Source organism: Panthera onca, chromosome E3 (assembly GCF_046562875.1).
Source record: "Panthera onca isolate mPanOnc1 chromosome E3, mPanOnc1 haplotype 2, whole genome shotgun sequence".
In the NCBI taxonomy this organism is placed as follows: Eukaryota; Metazoa; Chordata; class Mammalia; order Carnivora; family Felidae; genus Panthera; species Panthera onca.
This window is the reverse complement of record NC_138354.1, coordinates 34,714,746-34,735,724: the sequence shown is the minus strand read 5'-3', so window position 1 is coordinate 34,735,724 and position 20,979 is coordinate 34,714,746. Positions and strand designations below refer to the sequence as shown.

At 56.0% G+C, this 20,979-nt stretch overlaps 1 protein-coding gene across 4 annotated transcripts; it reads left to right on the top strand.

Moving 5' to 3' along the window:
• Positions 1–462: 462 nt before the first annotated feature.
• On the top strand, positions 463–20,720 carry METTL22 (methyltransferase 22, Kin17 lysine). 4 transcript variants are annotated; one of them, XM_060648439.2, is made up of 12 exons: positions 464–571; positions 3,404–3,569; positions 6,178–6,531; positions 11,855–11,895; positions 11,985–12,129; positions 14,775–14,846; positions 16,180–16,233; positions 16,942–17,022; positions 17,235–17,337; positions 19,187–19,355; positions 19,753–19,864; positions 20,612–20,720. In XM_060648439.2, exons 2-12 carry the CDS (start codon positions 3,464–3,466, stop codon positions 20,698–20,700), a joined length of 1,326 nt encoding a protein of 441 aa, XP_060504422.1. In that variant the 5' UTR covers positions 464–571; positions 3,404–3,463; the 3' UTR covers positions 20,701–20,720. The 4 variants fall into 4 exon arrangements, with proteins under 4 accessions (XP_060504424.1, XP_060504422.1, XP_060504425.1 ...); XM_060648440.2 differs by lacking the exon at positions 19,753–19,864 and having other exon boundaries at positions 466–571; XM_060648441.2 differs by lacking the exons at positions 11,855–11,895; positions 11,985–12,129 and having other exon boundaries at positions 463–571.
• Positions 20,721–20,979: the final 259 nt, after the last annotated feature.

The window sequence follows — 20,979 nt, the reverse complement described above, 5'->3', positions numbered from 1 at the left end:
GATGATGCTAACTGCTTTACAAGCATTATTCTATTATCCTTTCCAGATAGGGAGAAGTTTAGTTGCAGATGTGAACCAGCAGCTGCTTCTGCCCCCAAGGCACTCAAAACTAGTGAGGGAAACAGGTAAACAGGTCTTGACAACCAGAGTCACAGATGCTCTGATAGGCGGAGTATAGCGGACTGGGAGAGCCCAGACTCTGGTCAACGTGAGCTGGAGGAAGAGGTCTCAGGGAAGACTTCCTGGAGGAGGTGACCCCAATGTAGGATTGCCACTGGGTCATAACTTAAGGTAGGACCCTCATGGCCTAACATGGCAGGTCTGTGTCAGGCCTCCTGAATGGAAGAAGGGACAAAGTACTAGGGACCAAGGGCCACCAGCTTCCTGTTAAGGAAGGGTCCCGAGAGTCCTCGCCCGGGCAGTTCTAGCAGGTGGGCGTGGTTACGGCGTGGCGCCGGCCGACGCGCGCGGAGGAGGCGGGGCCGCGCCTGCGCAGGCCGCCTATTATGGCGGCCGCCTGAGCCCGGGGTTGAGAAGGCTCAGCCGGACTCCGTCCTGGTACTCGCGGCGGGTAAGTTCCTGGGAGAGGCGGCCGGATGCGGGGAGTGCAGGGAGCCTCCTGGCAGCGAGCCTGGCCTCGAGACCGGGCTCCCATGAACCTAAAGCCCAAGTCCGCTTGGTCTCAGTGTTCCCTTCCGAGCAAGGGTGTAGGGAGAAGGAGCTCTCTTGTCATGTGAGTTTCTGTCCCGGGCCCAAGCAGCCACCTCGGTTCCGGATTAAGAAGGGAGAGCGAGGCCGAACTATGAGTTTTGAAAGGGTTTCAGGGAGTAGGCAGGACGGAAAGAGCCCCGGGGGAGGAGGAGGTCCCTGGGACCCCTGACCCCAACTCTGGGCGGTGGCCCCTCCAGCTTCCCCGTCTTCACCCCTGGTCTGTATTATCCCACGCCTGGCCACCTACTGTCAGAGAAAGCAAACTGCTTTGGGGGGTAACCCTGACTGGGGAACCGCCGTAGAAAGCATGGCGTCTTAGTCTAGCCCCTACAGCTTGTAAGAGCCAAGGACACACTTGTCAGCAGGTGCTGCGGGATGAACCTGCAGCCCCAAGGAAGTCGGAGGGGATCCCATCTGCAGTGTGGGTGCCCTTTCCCTCCTCTCCAGTGAGGAGAGCGGGTCGAGGCACATCCATTTGTAGCATTCCCAGACAGATACTCCGAGTCAGCTGTTCCCAAATGGAAAAACTTGTTGCCTTTCTCCATCTCCAAGCATGCTCGTCAAGAATTACGATTATTGCCATAATGACTGATACTTACTCTTTTTCTTTATTTGACCCAAACCTTAAAACTGATCCTCGTCTTGTTTAGTCCTCACACAAGCCCCAAGGTATGTACAAGACACATCTATTCCCCCATAACTGATTCTAGAAGAAGCCCTTTAAAGGGGTTCCACTTCCTGGTTCTCAGTTGTAAGGCACATTTCCAGGAAGCCTGGGTAATTCGGCTTTTAAAACTGAAAATTCAACTAGCATTTAAGAATATGAGTATTATTTTGGTCCGTCTTTAAGAAAAGCTGATGTGTAATTGTAATATTACGCTCCTTTGTGGCATGTCATTTTTCCAACAAAATGGCACTATGGCAGGAAACAGCATCCTTTGGTTCAAGTTTGACTTTTCACAGCATCGTCACAGGGGATCTTTTTTTTTTTTCTTCCAAAACTATAGGTGGAAGTCCTCAGTTTCCCCCAGGACATCTTTCAGTGCTGGGAGAGCCACATCTACCTTTAAGACTTTAGGTCCTTTTTTGGGATCCAGCCGAACTTTTCCAGTCCTCATTGGCTGAGTGCTTCTGCCTGAGGATGGGGCATGTCTCCTCCATAACTTCCACTGGCATCATGAAATCATGCATCATTTTACTAGCTTCACAGCCTCCCTTCACAACCCACTTGGCTCTGTCCTGGCTTACACTGTCATGTGGGAAGAGCCAGCATAGAGACTAATTTAACAAGGTGTCAGCTTTTTCACGAAACAACTTTTGGAAACTTTTGTGAAACTTCGGCTCCCCCACATCAAGTCCTTAAACCAAGGAACTTCTGTTACACGTGCTCAGATTGTGACAGTACGTGCATTCAGATTGCAAGGAGAGCCTGTTTTCCAGTTGAGGAAATGGAGGCCTGAGAGGTTTCATGACATGCCTAACACACACAGCTAGTGCACACACCTAAGCCAGGTAAGAAACAGTCCTGTCGGGGGTTATGGGCAGGTTTGGGCCGAAGGCCTGAAACCACCCCCAGCACAAGGAACTAACAGCTGTGGACCACGGACAATGCTCAGTGCTTTACGCCCCAGGACCCCTGCACAGTGAGAATATAGCTGGAGAAGCAGGTCCAGATAGGTGACGTAATTTCCCCCAGGTCTCATCACCACGAGGTGGGAGACTGGGGTGTATACATGGTTCTGCTTGTTGCTTTTTGATGAGGCGGACCACTTGGTTTCGAGGGGGAGCCTTTCTCTTCTGGCCACTTTGCCTTAGGTGTGGTTTTCCAGACTTCAGTTGTTGCTGTGTTAACCTGCATAATTTCCTCTATCTACATATCACCTGTATAGTGAGCGCCCCTTGGTTGCTTTTCCTTTGCATCTACTCTTTTTTTTTCTTTTTTAAATTGAAAAAGAAAGTTTCAAAGCAACGAAGGGTATTTGGACAGCTAGGGTCAACTTCTAGAATAAAAAAAGTAAAGGGAAAATAAATGCAAAGCGCGAATTGAGTTGACTTTGTAAATCCAATACTGTTTTAGGCAAAACCAGCTACGAAATACATTTGCATGAGAAATGGGGATAGTTGACTATGGATGGAGTTTTAAATGATACAAAGGAATTAATCATCTTAGATCTGCTAACGGTCTTGTGGTAATGTAAGAACATGTGTTAGGAGACAGATGCCAGAGGAATATAGAGGTAAAATATCTAGAATTTACTCTCAGTTCAGGAGGGCAAAAACCTCAGTAGATCATTTGACCTCCTATGACAAGGTGTTGATGATCATTGGATCTAAGCAGCGGGTATATGCCTGTTTATCATGCTATGCCCTCAGCTTTCTAGTCTGTTTGAAAATTTTCACAGAAGAGTTGGAAATTAAAAGGGAAGGATATCAGTATACATGGAAATTCAGATCCCTTGCCATAAATAAAAGATTACTGTGAGAACACAGTGCAAACAAAATAAAACAATTCTAGCTGGATTCTTTTCCCTCGCGAAGGCCCTTGCAAAGGCCCTGAGACTTTCTCCTTTAGGAAAAATGAAGGGAATTACAAAAGGAAGCATTTTCTCCTGGGGTAATGCAAAGCTATTTAAGTATTTACACTGTTCCCCTTTGAGACCTGCCATCGTGAGGACCTGATCTTGCCTTCCAGGTGCTCCTGTCCCATGATTCCCGTGGAGCCCGGCCATGGTAGCTGGCCCCCACCCTGGCCATGGACGAGGTCACCTTCAAAAGTGACACTGTGCTGTCAGACGTCCACCTCTACACCCCGAACCACAGACACCTCATGGTGCGGCTGAACGGCATGGGGCAGCCTGGTAAGACCTGGGTGCGTGTGGAGGGGCCCAGCACCCTGTGGACCCTGTTTTGTTTGCTGTTTTCTCCTACTCCTCTCTTTGGGGAGAAGATTGGGAAGATTGGATCGTTCAGCTGTTTTCACTCCACTTCTTTTTTTTTTTTTTTTTTTTTTTTTTCCAAGCGTTTATTTATTGAGTGAGTGAGTGAGTGAGAAAGAGAGAGAGAGAGAGAGTGAGCCGGGGAGGGGCAGAGAGAATCCCGAGCAGGCTCCACACTGTAAGCACAGAGCCCAACACAGGGCCAGATCCCACAAACTGAGATGACCTGAGCTAAAATCAAGAGTTAAGACGCTCAACCAACTGAGCCACCCAGGCACCCCAACCTCACTCCACTTTTTTTTTTTTAATTTTATTTTTTTAATTTATCTCCAAGTTAGTTAGCATATAGTGCAACAATGATTTCAGGAGTAGATTCCTTAATGCCCCTTACCCATTTAGCCCATCCCCCTTCCTACAACCCCTCCAGTAACCCTCTGTTTATCCTCCATATTTAAGACTCTCTTCTGTTTTGTCCCCCTCCCTGTTTTTATATTATTTTTGTTTCCCTTCCCTTATGTTCACCTGTTTTGTCTCTTAAAGTCCTCATGTGAGTGAAGTCTTATGATGTTTGTCTTTCGAGGACTAATTTCACTTAGCATAATACCCTCCAATTCCATCCATGTAGTTGCACATGGCAAGATTTCATTCTTTTTGATTGCCGAGTAATACTCCATTGTACGTGTGTGTGTGTGTGTGTGTGTGTGTGTGTGTACGTGTACCACATCTTCTTTATCCATTCATCCATTGATGGACATTTGGGCTCTTTTCCATACTTTGGCTGTTGTCGATAGTACTGCTATAAACATTGGGGTGCATGACCTCACTCCACTTAAGCGCCCTCTTTCATAGAGTAAACTGTGCTTTCCTGAGCACCTACTTTGTGGAGGGGGAGAGGCACCAGGACTTGATGCTGGGAGTGCAGCAGGGGATGAGCCAAGCCCTGCCCTCAGGGAGCCCGTGGTCCAGGAGGGAGACAGGCTGGGGCTCCCAGTGGTGCCCCCACCACAGGCATTCTGGCCCCCTTCATCGGCCCCCTGCATCACTTGTTCGCCTCCGGCTCCTCCCACCCGGGCTCCCTGGCTTTGCTCTGCACACCTTCCCCCTGCTCCTCTCCCCCGAAGCCAAGGGGATCTTTTGAAAATGCATATCACGTCAGTGCCCTGATGTAGACCCTCCAGTGACTCCCTCTTGCTCTTAGAGTACAATCAACTCTTTAGCCTGGCCCGTGTGGCCCAGCCTGACCCAGCCCTTGCCTGTGTGTCCACACTGATCTTTCTCTGCTCCTTTCCATCTTTTATGCGCTGCGTGCACTTCCTCCCTCAGTGCCTTGGCTCTCACCGGTTTTCTACCCAGAAGGTTCTTCCCTCCCAGCCCTGACTCCACATGTCATCTCACACAGGTCCTCCCTGACCACCCTCCCTGGCTTTGATTTCCCTGTATTAGCCTGTCCTTGGGTGCAGTGCTCCCCTTTCTTTTTTTTTTTTTTATGTTTATTTATTTTTGAGAGAGACAGAAACAGAATGCAAGTGCATTGGGGCAGAGAGAGAGGGAGACACAGAAGCAGAAGCAGACTCCAGCTCCAAGCTGTCAGCACAGAGCCCATCGTGGGGCTTGAATTCACTAACTGTAAGATCATGACCTGAGCCGAAGTCGGATGCTCATCTGACTGAGCCACCAAGGTGCCTCTGTAGTGCTCCCCTTTCTTTGTGTCCCGTGTGGATCCTGAACTCAGGAGCCTGGGACTCAGATCGGTGACTGGCCTGGGGTCAGACAGCCTGGGGTGCACCCCTGCCTCCAGCCCCCCTCTCTGGAACCTGTGCTCTTACTGAAACTTGTCCCAGTAACTCTCTAGCCACCAGATGGGGACGGCTACTTGGTGTCCTTGTCCCATCCTCCAGATTTTTTTTTTTTTTAATGTGTATTTATTTTTGAGAGAGAGACAGAGCACAGTCAGGGGAGGGGCAGAGAGAGAAGGAGACACAGAATCCGAAGCAGGCTCCAGGCTCCGAGCTGTCAGCACAGAGCCTGACGTGGGGCTCAAACGCATAAACCATGAGATGATGACCTGAGCCAAAGTCAGACACTTAACCAGCAGAGTCACCCAAGCCCCCCCGCCCCATCCTCCAGATCTCGAGAGGTGGAACAGTGTAGTGTGAAGGGCAGCAGTTTAGGAATGAGCAGACTCCGGGTTTGAGTCTTGCCTCAGCCATGTCCAAAGCTGTGGGGCCTTGTCAACCCACTTAATTTCTCTAAGCCTCAGTTTCCCCATTTGAAAAATGGAGCTGGTGCCACTATCCTCATAGCAACAGGGAGGGCTAAGATAATGAGAGCTAAGTGTTTTCACGGGAGATGCTCATCACGTGGTAGCTGCTCTCAGTGGCCCCAGCATCTGGGCTGGGTCCAGCGGGCCTTTGCTGTGGGCATTAGGATGCCTCCATCTGGCGTTTAAAACTCTGGGTGGAAATAAGATTTTCTGGAAGGAGGAGACAGCTTGGAGACACTCTCCTTTTGTGTTCGTCTTGCCTTTCAGTTTTCCTGTCCCAGTTCAAGCTTCTGTGGAACCGAGACTCTCGGACAGACTCAGGGGCCGAGGGTGATGGTCGGGGCGCTCGTCTTGCCGAGGAGACGCCGCCATCCGGGCCGGGCAGTGCCAGGCCCCCTCCGGGGAGCGGCCACAGTGACGCCACCAGCCAGGTGGGGCTGGGAACTCGGCTGGACGAAGACGGGGATTTGGACGTGGAGAGGAGACCACCGACTGCTTCGGACCCCGAGCCAGCAGGGCCTCCGAGAGACAAGGTACATCCCACGATTCTAACGCAGGAGGAAGAGGACCCACTGGCAGATGGAGCACGAGAGAGCAGCCCCCGGGATATCGTCAGAATAGGTAAATGCAGGTCCGGTTTGCGCTGTGGGTCGCACCGCAGTGCTGATCACGGCCCAGGGCGTGGGCCGTGTGTGGGGGGCTCTGTCTGCAGGCCCAAGTCTGGGTGCAGTAGGACCAGACAAGGGACCAGAGCCAGCTCCGCGGAAACTGAGAGCAGGTGGTGCCGCTGCCAGTAGGGGGAGCTGTTCAGGACACACAGGTCCCCTCCCCACTGCCCCCAGGGTACAGTCCAGGCCCCTGGGTGTAGCTCGCAAGGCACCGCACACCCTTCTATGCGCTTTCTCGCTGCGGGCCTCTGCTGTGCTCCACCTGCCTCTTGGAGAGACTGCCCCCAGCCTTTGCTTTCTTAACACATTGCTAGTTGTTATATGTATCAGCTTAGCCATCGCCTCCTCCAGGGAGCCCGGCTTTTACCCCTCTTGCGTCGATGTTCTGATACAACTCAGTGTGCTGGGGCCACGGGTCAGGGTAGAGTTTGTGGAAAACTTGGCCAGCAACAGGGAGCCATGGGAGATGCTGGAGCTGGAGCATGGCAGGGGGGAGAAGGAGGTGGACCAGAATTAATCTGGAGGAGGCTTGTGGGCTAATCAGACGGCCTGGGAGCTAGAGGCCAGCTGGGAAAGGGGAGGCGGTGACATGGCAGGAGAAGGGAAGGAATGAGTTCTGGCAGGCGTGCAGGGCAGCATCACGTGGTCACCGCTGGGCACAGGGGCTTGATGACACCAGGATTTCAGATCTTGGAAGCGGGCACATTAGAAACGCCAGGAGCCGTAGGGAGCTGGGGCCGGAAGTGAGCCACTGATGTTAAACACCCGTTGTGTTTAGACATTTTATCTGCATCACTTCGTAAAAAGGAGTCTTGACAGCCCTGCTCTGAGGGTCAGGGGGAGCGTACACATAGGAGGTGACAAGCTGAGGCCATGCAGCTGGGGGCAGTGAGGAGGTTCTGAATCCACGTCGCCCACCTCCACAGCCAGGACTCTTGCCACCCCGACACTGCTTGTTTTGGGGGGAAAGAACTCTGAGTTGAGTCTGTTCGTTGAGGTCCAGGGTCCCACAACCCCTGGCAATGGTGCAGGTTGGGGCCGGAGGGTCAGTTAGGGCCCTCTCAGAAGCAGAGCAGCTCTTCTCCATCCGCGCAGCCATACGACTCATAGTTGCTGAGTGTCTGCTTGGTACGAGGCCGACTGTTCTAGACCGTTCCGTTGGGGGTGATGTGTAATTCACACCAGAACCCTACTCCATGTTTTCCATGGATTACCTCTATTCTTCACAGCCTTTCCAGGGGTGAGCATGCTCATTTCACAGATGTGAGATTTGAGGCTCAGAGAGGTTGAGGAACTTGCCCCAGGTCACACAGCCAGTCAGTGGCAGGATGACGATTCACACTTAGGTCTGTCTACACCACAGCTTATGTTCTTACTCAATGTCACATGATCCAAACATTGGGAAGTTCTGTTCTGGGGAGCTGTTGGCAGGGAGGTTGGGGGGAACGCTACGATGCCTCATTTTGCTCTCACTCGTCACTTAATTGGCTTCCCTGAGCAGAGAGTGGCCGACTTGGTTGTTCATACGGAGGGTTCGGCCTCTGGCGTGTGTGTGTGTTTAACATGCTGAGAATTTACCATCTTGCAAACTGAGAACAAAGTCCCACAGCTAAGGGCCAGTGTATGGCCAGGTTCCCGGCCAGTCCATCTCACGGACCTCATGGCGGGGTCCCTTCCTTTCAGCAAGCGTCATTCGGTCCTACCTGCCCCGAGGGAGGGGGAGTGCAAGGCAATTAAATTAGCTTCCAGCAGTAACCTCTTGTTCCAACTGTGACGTAACGGACCAGGTCTTGGACTCTGGCAACCGGCAGAGCTGGGCTTTGACCCCCCACCACCCTCACAAGCCCAGTGATCTTTGACAAGCGTCTTGCACACCCAGAGCCTGTTTTTGCACCTATAAAACAGAGTCCAGGATACTGCCTTTTGATGATAATGTAATAAATAATGCCCAGTAAGTGTCTGTACGGGGCCTGGTACAGAGCGGATGCTAAGCTGATGTCCGTCTCCTGACCACCCTTTTCCTCCGAGCCATAAACCAAGTCATTTTTTTCAGGGTGTGGACGCATCTGAGAAGCCGATTAAAAAATACGGAAAGAGAATGGTTTCCAGGTCATTTCAAGGGATTGTCAAAAACTTAAAAACTTTATCCATGGACGTGCTAGGAATCCACAGACCCAAGGTTCAAAGTAAATTATGGCCATTTTCTCTGCTTTATAGGTAAACTGAGACCCAAAGAGAAGAGGAAGAGGCAGGGCTGGAACTCAGGCTGTCAGCCTCTGACGCCTGTGCCTCTTCCCTTGGCCACGTTCCCTTAATCTCTCCAAATTCTATTTCCTCATCTGTAAGATGGGTGTAACCACTTCTAGTTGTGAAGAACGAGGAGGTGGCTTGCAAAGAGCTCTTAGCACAGTGCCTGGTCACATCGTTAGCTTTAATCCCTGGGGTCTGCTCTGAGTGCAGGGAGGGAGGCTGGCTGAGAGAGAGGGAGGTTCCCACAGGTCTAGAGACATAGACGAGACTCTGAAACTTTGTCTCAGCCCATCTGCTAAGCCCAGTTTCTCATGGGCATAGTGCTCAGCATGGGAGGAGGCCCATGGGAGGAAAGACGGGCCGCACCCAGGGGATGTTGCATGGTGGGGGTGCGAAGACTGGGGAGGGGGCAGGCCGGGGGCAGCCGACACCGAGGGTCTGGAGCAGGGCTGCACAAACAGGACCCCAGGGAAGCCTCTTCCCTGCCACTCTCAGTTCCAGGTTCTTCAGCCTGCCAGAGGGGTCCCCCTGCCCATTGTTCTTTACACCGCGTCCCTGGGCACCCTTTTGGGTCCAACCGCACACCCGCCACTTACTAGCTCTGACCTCAGGCCGTCTGCTTCGCCTCTGTCAGCCTCCTTTCCTCATCTGTGAGATAGCACCCAAGCCCATTCCCCTGGTGGTTTTGAGGGTGAGATGAGAGATTGCCCTCAGAGCGTTTGGCATGGTGCCCGGTTCGGAGAAAAGGTGCTTTTTCCATAACTTTTACAACCACAGTGCTGCGCATTGGCCTCAGTGTGTTCGTCTGTAGGTGGGGTGGTGATGGCTACTTCACAGGGCTGTTGTCAGGATCAGGTACAACCTCGGTGGCCCCTGGCCTGGCTCAGGGGGCATCTGTCCAGTCAGTGTTCAGTGAAGGGACTCTGTTGTTGGTGGGTGGGTACGTGTTGGGCTTTGGTGGCCTGAAGTCCTGAAGGGTGCGTGTCGGGGCTAGACGTGGCCTCTCCCGAACCACCAGTATCCTGTCCAGCCAAGGTGCCACCAGGCAGCGCATCAGTCATGCGTTCAGGGATCAGATTTTAAGTCTGCATGTCAGGCAAAAATCTTGGGTCAGATTTACCGTGGAGAAGCCCACAGAGCAGCGGCCCCGATTCTCAGGAGGAGCTCACACGACCGGTCTCTCCCCTGGCCCGGGGACAGGTGGCTGCCGCTTTGATTGAGCACGAGAGAGGTTGCCTTCTGTTCTGGACCCCGCTCGTATGCACGGCTCTTGGCTTTCACGGGACTCCCTGAGATGCCGGCACTCAGAGCGCGGGGACCCCCTCGCTTCCTCGGGCAGACCCTCACGGAGGGCGCGGGGGGACACATCCCCGTGGGCCTCAGTCCCTGCTCCTGTTGTGAGTGTGTGCTCTGATCTGTGCAAGGCTGGCGGTCACACGGAGCTGCCCCACTGTGTGCATGCCCCCCTGCGCGCGTGCCGTGTGCATTTTCCTCTGGTGGCTGTCACCATCTTGCTTAGAAATATGGCAGCCGCGGGGCACCTGGGTGGCTCAGTTGGTTAAGCGTCCAGCTTCAGCTCAAGTCATGATCTTGCCATCCGGCAGTCAGGCTCTGTGCTGACAGCTCAGAGCCTGAGGCTGCTTCGGATTCTGTGTCTCCCTCTCTCTCTGCCCCTCCCCCACTCACACTCTATCTCTGTCTCTGAAAAATGAATAAACCTGAAAAAAAAATTTTAAGAAATACGACAGCCAGCTCTGATTAACAGCAAGGGTATTTGCCATTTTCTTTTTGCCCTTTGGTCTCATATTTCTGTTCTCTCCCCCTCGCCCCCATACCTCCACCGACTTTAGCTGAATATAGTTTGCGCTTGAGAAGACTTCTTATCATAGTTCAGCTAAGAAAGGATATAAGCTCCAAGTTACATTGTTGACTTCTGGTGTGGTTGTAAGTGTAAGAAAATACTTGGAGGGGCGCCTGGGTGGCTCAGTCGGTTAAGCGGCCGACTTCGGCTCAGGGCATGATCTCGCGGTCCATGAGTTTGAGCCCCACGTCGGGCTCTGTGCTGACAGCTCAGAGCCTGGAGCCTGTTTCAGATTCTGTGTCTCCCTCTCTCTCTGCCCCTCCCCCGCTCGTGCTCGCTCTCTCTCTCTCTCTGTCTCTCTCTCCCCCTGAAAAATAAATAAATTTTTAAAAATTTAAAAATTAATGGGGCGCCTGGGTGGCCCAGTCGGTTAAGCGGCCGACTTCGGCTCAAGGCATGATCTCGCGGTCCGTGGGTTCGAGCCCCGCGTCGGGCTCTGTGCTGACAGCTCGAGCCTGGAGCCTGCTTCAGATTCTGTGTCTCCCTCTCTCTCTGCCGCTCCCCTGCTCATGCTCTCTCTCAGTCTCAAAAATAAATAAACGTTTAGGGGCGCCTGGGTGGCTCAGTCAGTTAAGCGTCCGACTTCAGCTCAGGTCACGATCTCGCGGTCCGTGGGTTCGAGCCCCGCGTCGGGCTCTGTGCTGACAGCTCAGAGCCCGGAGCCTGTTTCAGATTCTGTGTCTCCCTCTCTCTCTGCCCGTCCCTTTTCATGCTCTCTCTCTGTCTCAAAAATAAATAAATGTTAAAAAAAATTTAAAAAAGAGAAAACAGAAAATACTTGGAATGCGTTGTGACTCCTACCAGCTTACAGTTGGTCAGGACAACAGGAGTATGTTGTAATGTAACATGCAGTTATCGAGCATCATGAAGTGCCGTGTGCGTGTTTGACGAGGTGGCCCACGACCCACGGTGACCCTAGTCTTCAGGCTGTGGGTCCGAGACACCCGGTTTTCTGAGCAGCCTCAGGGCCTGCACTGTGAGTGATGCTCACCCACCCGCTTCCGCCCCGACTGCTGCGTGGCCTGTGTTTCTGCCACTCTCTGGAACACCCGACTTCAGTGCCCATCTGGCCGTGTTTGCAGATGCCACGCGCCTCGTCTGTCTGTGTTCTGTCCATCTGCATTTTCACAGTGGCCCTTTCCCTTTTGGTCTCCATCCTGTCCAGAGCACACCATGGCCACCCCCCTGGAGGATGTTGGCAAGCAGGTGGGTAGGCCCCATCCACTTCCTGTGGCCCTGTGGGGTCTCCCCGGAGCCTCACGTCACCTGTCATTCCTGGTCCGTGTCTCCTCCAGGTGTGGCGGGGCGCCCTGCTCCTGGCAGACTACATCCTCTTTCAGCGGGACCTCTTCCAGGGCCGCACCGTGCTGGAGCTCGGGGCGGGCACGGGGCTGGCCAGCATCATCGCAGCCACCGTGGCACGCACGGTATATTGTACAGGTAAGCCCGCCACCTCGGGCTGTGGGGACGTCGTCTCTTCGCAGGGAGCGTGCTATCAGAAAGGGAGGAGCCGCTGGGAATTGGGCCTTGGCCGCTGTTGATTTTGCATCCCGTTCTGCTGCTTTCTCCGGCCACACCCACAGTGCAGGACCCCTCGCTCCAGGAGGCACCAGCTACCCCCCTGAAAGCTCCTCTCACACCCCATCACCCTGGGAAAGAGCAGACATCTCAGAAAACCGCGAGGAGCATGGTTTTTATAAGGCTTGAAAACAGGTTTATCGTTTTTTTCTCAGTTGTAGAAATCTTGCCTACGTGTTGTGGAAGCTTTCTAGGGCAGCAGATACAATTTACTCATTTTGTTACCAACCCCAGATCCATTCAACAGTGTGCAATTTATGGAGCTCTGGCCGGCAATATGCCAGACAGGGTCTTAGATGCAGGAGATCCAGGAGCGAATAGAACAGATGAAGTTGCTGTCTGCAGGGAGCTTTGCGATCGATCATTACACAGTTTTTTCCCTTGTGGTTTGTTTGTTTGTTTGTTTGTTTGTTTGTTTGTTTGGAGCGTACCTACTCCCAGACAGTAGCTGAGATCAGACTGTGTATTCTGTGCTGTGTGTTGCCAAAAGTGTTGAAAAATGTTTTTCCAAGAGCATTTTCCAAACTCATTAGAAATTATTTATAAATATGACTTTTAATGACCAGGTAATATTTATCTCTGGGCATTTTGGTGGTTGCCATGCGTTTTGGTCTTTTTTGTTTGTTTGTGTTTTTCACAGTTGTCCGTTGCACCGTGGTGAGCACGTTTGTGCCCCGTTGTCTCATAGTCCTCAGGCTGGACTCCTAGAAGCAGGCGTGACCCCTTATAAGCTTTTGCTACACATTGCCAAGGGATTTCTCTTTCAGTGTTTTATCTTGCAATAATACTATACCGGCGTGGAAACTGCGAAAATATTACAGCAAATGCCGTGTAGCCCTCACTCCCCTCCCCGCAGTGATGATGTCTTACTTAACCATAGTTCGGCGATGACGCCGGCAGCTCGATGCGGGAGCAGCGCTCTCGGCTCCCCGCTGGCCCACACACCCTTTCAGAGAGTGGGAACCAGCTCGTAAGAGGGCAGTAGCTCATCAGCTAGTGTCGCTGTGGCTGACATCTTCCACGTCTGCTAGGCGGGAAGGGGCATCTGCTGCTGTGGTCTGCATCTCATTGACGCCCGGCCACCTGCTCACGGTGCCCATCTTTTGCTTCTGAGACAGGAAAGGAAGGTTGGGGGTCGCCTGGGACGGGGCACGCCTGGCAGATACTCTGTATCAGCCACTGCCGGGAGTCTGCGGGACAGCCCCCGCCTTTGCTCCATCACTGGGTCGTGTCGGTTGCCAGCGAGCGCTTCTCAGAGTCAGGCCATAATGCCACCCGCGGGTGCTCTGCCCTGTGCCTGGTGCCCAACTGCAGGACGTGACCAAGCTGTCTTACCCCTGAGAGGGAGGTTTCCTGGCACAGAGAAGAGAGCTTGCCTCTAGACAGCACGCTGCAGTTTGCACGGCCTCTCGCGTGCTTCTGCACCTGCTTGTACCTTCACAGTGAGCCCGGGCATTCGCCAGGGAGCCGGGCACCAGTCTGTCCAGGTGGGCAGACTAAGGCTAAGGTCGGGTCATACACACAGCTACTGTCATGTGGGGCGCGGGGAGGGCGCCGGTGGTTCATGGAACAGAGTTTTCCACGGAGCAGAGTTGTGAGAGCTCCCTCAGCAGCTGGCAGAGGGATAATTGGGGGCCAGCCCCAGGCCTCTGGTCTACCACCACGCCCCCTCGGCCAAAGCTGCTCTCTTCTGTCCCATTTTCTGTGTCAGAATCCCACACGAGATCTATTTGGACAAGAACTGCCCTAAACACTGACAAGCCGCTGGACTGGTGTGTGCAGTAGTCCCTCGAGCCAGTGGCCCAGGGAAAGGGACAGATGTGTCCCTGTGCTGAGCAGGGCACTTCCCCCACCCACAACCAGGCTCTGCGCGTTCCTTGAGTCCACAGTGAGTGATGGGACAGAGTCTGGGCGTCCAGAGCCGTAGGCCAGGCAGGCGTCCCCAAACGGCCTTCGGTGCCTTCCACACGTGCGTTCTCCTGACGCATGTTAGGGGTTTTGGTAAGTTTTGGTAAAATGCCCACACCCCGTGCCCATCAGGGATGGATGCACTGAGTGTGCCTGGGTTGTGCTGAAATGGTGAGAGACACCGCCTGGTCAGAGCAGCGGGAGGCTCGGGACGCACGACGGCCGTGACGGCGAGTCACGCACGGGAGGGCACCCACGGCTCGTTGGAACCCGCTGTGCGTCTCGATTCGTCACATCCAAACACCCGCGTCTGTGTCACACGCGCTAACCGCACTGCGAGCCCTCACCCCTTCCCTCTGGAGCGCGCACAGAGTCCGTCCCCACCAGCACCGTCAACTCTTCCCTAAGGGAAAGGTCATCGAGAGGAGCCTCAAGGGGAGCACACTGAACCGTGGCAGTGCGCACGCGGGAGACGCTCTCCTCTTCGTCTTGTGCCTCTCTGCAGTCATGCTGTCGTCCCAGCTCTCTCCAGGCAGAAACGGGGGGATGACAGTGTGGTGACAGCTGGGGTCTTATGGCCTGCCGTTCTGTTGTTCCAGATGTCGGCGCAGATCTCCTGGCCATGTGCCAGCGAAATATTGCCCTCAACGGCCACCTGACTGCCGCTGGAGGTGAGGCCCGGTGGGTCTTCCAGCTGGGGGGAGGGTTCTCTGGCAGGTGGGACAAGCACCTTGTACTGTGACACTGGGAGATGGGGTCTGGCCACTGCCCTTCTGGGCACCGCCCTGGCTTCCCAGAGCTTCACGTCTGATGACTCCATCCTCGTGCCCTGTCCTCCTCCCCGCATCCCCTGCCATGTCCCGCTTCAGCTTGCTCCCTCCTGGACATCGCAGTGGCCCCCACCTGGTCTCCCAGCTCCTTGTGTGGCCCGCCCAAGGTGTCCTCCGGGAAGCATCTAGAGTGACGATGGAAGCCTGACCCCTTAAGTCCCCTCTGAAAAAGCTTCAAGGGTGAAGTCTGAGCCCCTCTGCCTCCCAGCCCTCGTGGGCTGGCCCCTGCCTGCTCCCCCTCCCTTTTCCACTGACTGCCTCACTGGCAAGCAGAGCACTCACGTCGTAAGTTCCTCCCTCTGCCCAGACCGTCGTCCTCCTCCCCCCACCCCTCCCCCCAACCCGCAGAATCCAGTTCATGCGACGGAAGCAGCGGCCACCCTCCCCTGACTGTATGTGCAGACCCTTCCCGAGCAGCCGGGGGCGCTCTCCCACTGTCCGGCCGCTCCAGCCCACGGGCCTCAGGCCCTCCAGGTCTTCCACTGCTGTCTGAGTGCACACCGGACCCCTCTGCTTGTCCCGGATCTCGCTGGGGTCTGGCCCTGCCGTCTGTGACGCCTGCCTCACAGGGCTCCCTCTGTTCTGGTCACCCTAGCCTGTCTGAGGCTCCCCCCCGGCCCTTCGTGCTGCTGCCCCTAATCATGCTCAGACTTCCAGACGAGGTCCCAGCTCCCTACCAGAGCCTGGCTTCGCCTTGAACCACTGCATTTTGACCTGTGTGTGACTGGGTGACACCCTGCTGGGCCACAGGGCCTGCCTGATCCCCGTCACATTGTTTGTCGAATGCCTAGTCAGCAAGGGTGGCATGGGAGGGGCAGGTGTGACTCACCTTCTTTGGAGCCTTCCCTGACACCCCCGCCTGAACCTGAGCTCCTCTCTCCTCCTCTGCTCGGCTTGTCCTCATCACAGTGCCCTGACCCCTGCCTTGTCGGTGTGTGCCCACCCGCCAGTCTCTCCTGGGCTGCCGGTCCCCGAGGACAGGGACACGTCTCATACACCTTTGTATTCCCCATGTCCGGTGCCAGACCTGATGCTTGGCGCTCCGTGCTGGCCAAGGGATTTTGGCCAAGGGATCCGTGCTGGATGGAGGGATTTCGGCGTAGAATGGGAAGGCTTATCTTCTTCCCCGACTGTTACTAGAGTTTGGACGTTCTGCCTCGTTTTGCTCTTGCAGGCGGTGTGGTTAAGGTCAAAGAACTGGACTGGCTCCGCGACGACCTGTGCACAGGTGCGCCCCCCACCCCCGTCCCAGCGGACTCACAGCCCCTTGGCCTAGCTCCCTGTGGCCTGGGCTGAGCTGCAGGCTCCCGGCTGTGCCACAGCCCCTCGGCCCACGGCCACTTCTCTCCGTCAGCTGATGAGTGTCAGCTCCTGGCACCTTCCACCCGCTCTGTCACTCAGACTGGGAGCGTCCCCGTACAGTAGGCACAGTGGCCCCTGAGCTACAGGTGAGGCCTGGCGCTCAGGGCTGAGCACCTGCCCAGGGCTGGGAAGCAGCCTCGCACATAGCACTCTGTCCTGTCCTAAGGACAGGGCCCCCCGGTGGGGGAGTTTTCTGAATTGATCACCCAGTCTGTGTCGGACCTACATGCTTGTGTGAACTGCCTGCTGTGTGTAAAGTGTCCTTTCCCGTCAGGTGTCAGGTGGGAGAGTCATTGCGTGTCGAGGGTCTGCCCATAGCCCCAGAGCTCCCCAGCCGCCCTTGAGGGCATGTCTAGTAACGCCCACTCCAGTGTGATGCCCTGGGAGGGGAAGCACCCTCTTCAGGGCCGCACAGCAGTTCACGGGGCAGCAGTGCCCGCCCCTCGGTGGGGAGGCAGACCCCTGGCAGCCACATGTGCCGTTGCTGGGTGCAGCCCTGCCTGCTGGTGCCCGCCGTTCCCAGCTGGCCCACGGGGGAAGGGCCGTGCACAGAGTGGCCTCTCCTCTTCCACAGACCCGGAGGTCCCCTTCAGCTGGTCGCAGGAGGATGTCTCTGACCTGTACAGCCACACCACCATCCTGCTTGCGGCTGAAGGTGAGGCGTCCTGGTCGCAGCGGTGCCCCCGCCCCTCCTCCGCGGAGCCCTCCCAGCCCCCAGGCGCCCGCCGTGCCCGCCTGCGGTTTCCAGCCTGAGCACCATCGCGGGGGCACGTTTCTAGGGACTCGGTGCGGTGCCGGGGGTCCTCCCAGGGGCAGATCTGCCCGTGGTGGTGGGTTTTCCCCTCATGCCTGTTTCCTTCCCCGCAGTGTTTTACGACGATGACCTAACCGACGCTCTGTTTGAAACCCTGTCCCGCCTCGCTCACAAGCTGCAGAACGCCTGCACGGCCATTCTGTCTGTGGAGAAGCGGTGAGCTCCGCGCCCCCCTTGGAGTGCGCTCCTGTCCGCGCCGGCCCGACACGCACGCACGGAGCCCCTGCTGTGTGCCAGCCCGTGCTGCCCTCCCACACGTGACCTTGTGTCATCCCCCGGCCCTGTGTGTACCTGCGGCCGCCCCCGCCCTGCCGGTGGAGAGGAAGGCTGAGGGGCGCCAGGGAGCCTGTCACGCTGGTCTGCGAGCAGACGAGCCCTTGAACGTAGCTGCACCATGGACGCGTGGCCACCACGCTGTCCAGGGCCTGTCTCTCTGAACGTCCCCTCCGGGACGCCATCTGTCTCCTCAGCACCCCAGGCCTCTGTCTGTCTGTCCTCCCCTGATGCAGACGGACCCCTCCACCCGGAAGCCCTGGGGCTCCCGCTGAGGGAGTGGCATTTCATGGTAGAAGCAGACACCTTTCACACGGTTTTCTCCGATCATGTTGTAGACCATAACTTGTCCTTTTTTTTTTTTTTAATGTGTATTTATTTTTGAGAGAGCGCAAGCGGGCGAGGGGCAGAGAGCGAGGGACAGAGGGTCGGAAGCAGGCTCCGTGCTGACAGCCGCCAGCCCGATGTGGGGCTTGAACTCACGAACCGTGAGATCATGACCTGAGCCGAAGCTGGACCTGCAACCAGCTGAGCCACCCAGGGAACCCTAGCCCACAACTTTTCTGAAGGCAATTCAGGATATGTAGCAAAAGCCATAAAACCTGGGTGCCTGGCTGGCTCAGTCAGTAGAGCCTGCCACTCTTGATCTCAGGGCTGTGAGTTCCAGCTCCATGTTGGGTGCAGAGATTGCCTAAAAATAAAATCTTAAAAAAAAAAAAAAAAAGCCCTGAAACCAAACGTACTTAGTGAGCCAGCAGTCCGGCATCTAGAAATCCGCCCTATGGAAATGACCATGGCTGTGTCCACACCGTCCATCTGGGCATATCGTTCATACCTAAAATGTCCAGGAGGCTGTTTGAGGCACACGTGACCACTGACAGCATGTGGATCCCATTTGGAGACTGGTTTTATAGACCACCCAGGGAGAACGCGAGACCGTCAGGAAAAGTTGAACCCCAACTGAATGTTGGAATGATAAAGAATTATTAAATTTGTTTTAGGTGAAACAAAGAAACAGAAGAGGCTTTATGTTTTTGAGATGCTTGTGTCCATCTTCGCGAGAGAAATGCTGTGCTGGCTGGCCTTAGCTATTTAATAATCCATTCTGGGTGTGCGAGGGGCCTCAGCGGCTGTGAGCTGGTGGTGGTGCAACTGGGGCCGTCCATCACACTGTTGGAAATTCTTCTTAGTAAAAGATGTGGAGAAGCGAAGGGAAAGAGGCAAAGAATTTGAGTTTCAGGTCGAATCGTGTTGCAGGTTGGGGTGGAGAAATGGCCGAGCAGCTGGGCTGGGAGGGCTCTGGAAGGACCCATTTGAAGTCGCCCTGGCGCACCCCCCCCCGGCGGCCTTCGGCGCCCACTGCTCTGAGGCCCCTGCCCTTCGTCCTTTGGTCACATATGCAGCCGTGGGCACCCCACGCGCAGATTCTGTGCTGGGGAAGTGGGGAAGCCGGCAGGCGGTGTTCTGCGTCCGCCTCCTGCACCACTTTGAAGTCCAGGGCGGGGCCCGTCTGTCGGGCGGTGGTATCTCAGGCACCTGACTCAAGTTTCCTGAGCCCCGGTTCCCACGTCTGTGAAGTGGAACCACCTCCCGGGCTCCCCTGCAGATTCGGGAAGGAAGCGCGCCCAGTGCTCAGCACCAGTAGGCGCGCGGTGAAGATCCACCGGTGGGGAGTGCGGTCGGGGAGGCGGCGGGAAGGCGAGGCGTGTGTGTGTCGCCTGCCTGTTTGCAGGCTGAACTTCACGCTCAGACACCTGGACGTCACATGCGAGGCGTACGACCACTTCCGCTCCTGGCTGCGGCGGCTGGAGGGGCTGGCTGACGGCCGGCTGCGCTTCGCGGTGGAGCGGGTGGAGGCCTCCTTCCCGCAGCTCCTGGTTTACGAGCGCATCCAGCAGCTGGTAGGTGCGGGCTGTCACTGCCGTGCGCGACACCGCGGACCCAGGGCCCCCACACGCGGGCGCCGCACCCCGGTGCTGCCGGGGCAGAGGGGCGGCTGGCACCGAAGACGGCGGTGGGGTCTCCCCATCCTGAGGGGCCACCGTGTCTGCACGTGGGCCCGCGGGCCGTCTGTCGCCCTGGACTTACAGGGCGCTCTTTCCCCGCGGGCAGTTCCTGCTGCGGAGGAAGTGGGCCAAGCACAGGAGGCGGCTGGGGTGCAGGAAGTCCGCCGGGGGGCACGTGGTGGGGTTCTCGATGCAGGAGCCCCAGTGCTGGAGGCCACACCTTCGCCATGGACGTGGGCTGGCCTCCCGGACTGGTCAGGCTTGTCTAATGGCCAGTGGCCCTTCCAACCAGGCCCGCTGGGTCCATCAGACTAGGCCTCTGAGGAAGCCTCCCAGTAGTGGTACACGGGCCGGGTACCGGGCCGAGCTCCTTCCTCCCCGGCCTCAGTTGATGCCGAGACCAGGTAAGTCACCCCGCCAGGCAGCCACGGAGCTGGGGCCCGGCCGCTTCCCGTTACAGCTTTAAACCCCCCTCATGGAGGAAATCTGAGAAGTCAAAATTACCCTTGATAATAATCACTTACGTAACTGGGAGCTGCAGTCCAAAGGTCTGGGACTAATGTCTTTTGTTCTCCTTGCCTGTTGGCTGTGGGTGCCCCTTCTCCGGGTGCGTGGAGACCAGGTGTAGTTCTGAGGAGGACAGGGGGGAGGAGGGCCAACAGGGAGCCCGCCCAGCAAGCACGGCGCTGAATCCGTGTGGTTGCCGCACGCGAGGAGCCACCTTGTGTTTCTGGCTCCGCTGCCTCCTGGCCGCCCCCCACAGACGGCCAACCGTCCTCTGCCCGCGAGGACGTCGGGTTTCCACCGGGAGCTGGTGTGTGTTTGCACCTTCTCCGCCTGCTCGCGGTAGGAGAGGCACACGGCCCGGAAAGTCAGCGGCCACGGGGCATGGCACTTAAGAGCTCCCCAAACAGGAAAGCGGTGGCTGGCTGACCCTCTTCTGGCCCATCTTGATTGTGTGACGTCCTCTCGCCCGTCCAGCTCCTCGCTCTCTCGTGGCGAGGCAGAGAGACAGAATCAGGAGGCGCTCCCCACCCTTGGGGCAGCTCGTGTGCTGTGTGCTGTCCTCCGTGGTGAATCACTTGCCTCTCTGACGTCGCGAGGTCTCCTTTGCGCCACTCAGGAACCCCCGCTTTCTCTGTTTGCTGCAGGAGCTCTGGAAGATCTTTGTGGAACCGGTGATGTGACCCACCGCATCCCCAAGCACGGCTTCTCGACTGTTCTTAGAGTACATCTCTAATAAAATCAAAAGCTCACAAAGTGATGTGCTTGAGATTTTATCGTTTTAAAAATGTGGCAGGTGCACGTTACAGGCCTCAAGACTGTTTTCTGGGGGCCGTTGCTGCCTCCCAGCAGCAGCCGGAGAGCGTTCTTGCTCTGGGCTGGAAGTCGTGTCGTTGCCCGTGTTTTCCGTGCAGCCAGCTCATCACGCGCACTCCAGGGCCGTGTCGAGAGCTGCGAGCTGGCTTGGAATCAACATTCGCACCTTGATTCCACTTGAGTGGACTACTTGGAGGGC

What these genes read in the sequence shown, in the direction of transcription:
- METTL22 (XM_060648439.2), top strand. Translation starts at nt 3,464, where the DNA reads ATGGACGAGGTCACCTTCAAAAGTGACACTGTGCTGTCAGACGTCCAC. An exon ending in CCGGGATATCGTCAGAATAG is followed by an intron (nt 6,532 to 11,854) that starts GTAAATGCAGGT and finishes CATCCTGTCCAG; the next exon opens with AGCACACCATGGCCACCCCC. An exon ending in TGGAGGATGTTGGCAAGCAG is followed by an intron (nt 11,896 to 11,984) that starts GTGGGTAGGCCC and finishes TGTCTCCTCCAG; the next exon opens with GTGTGGCGGGGCGCCCTGCT.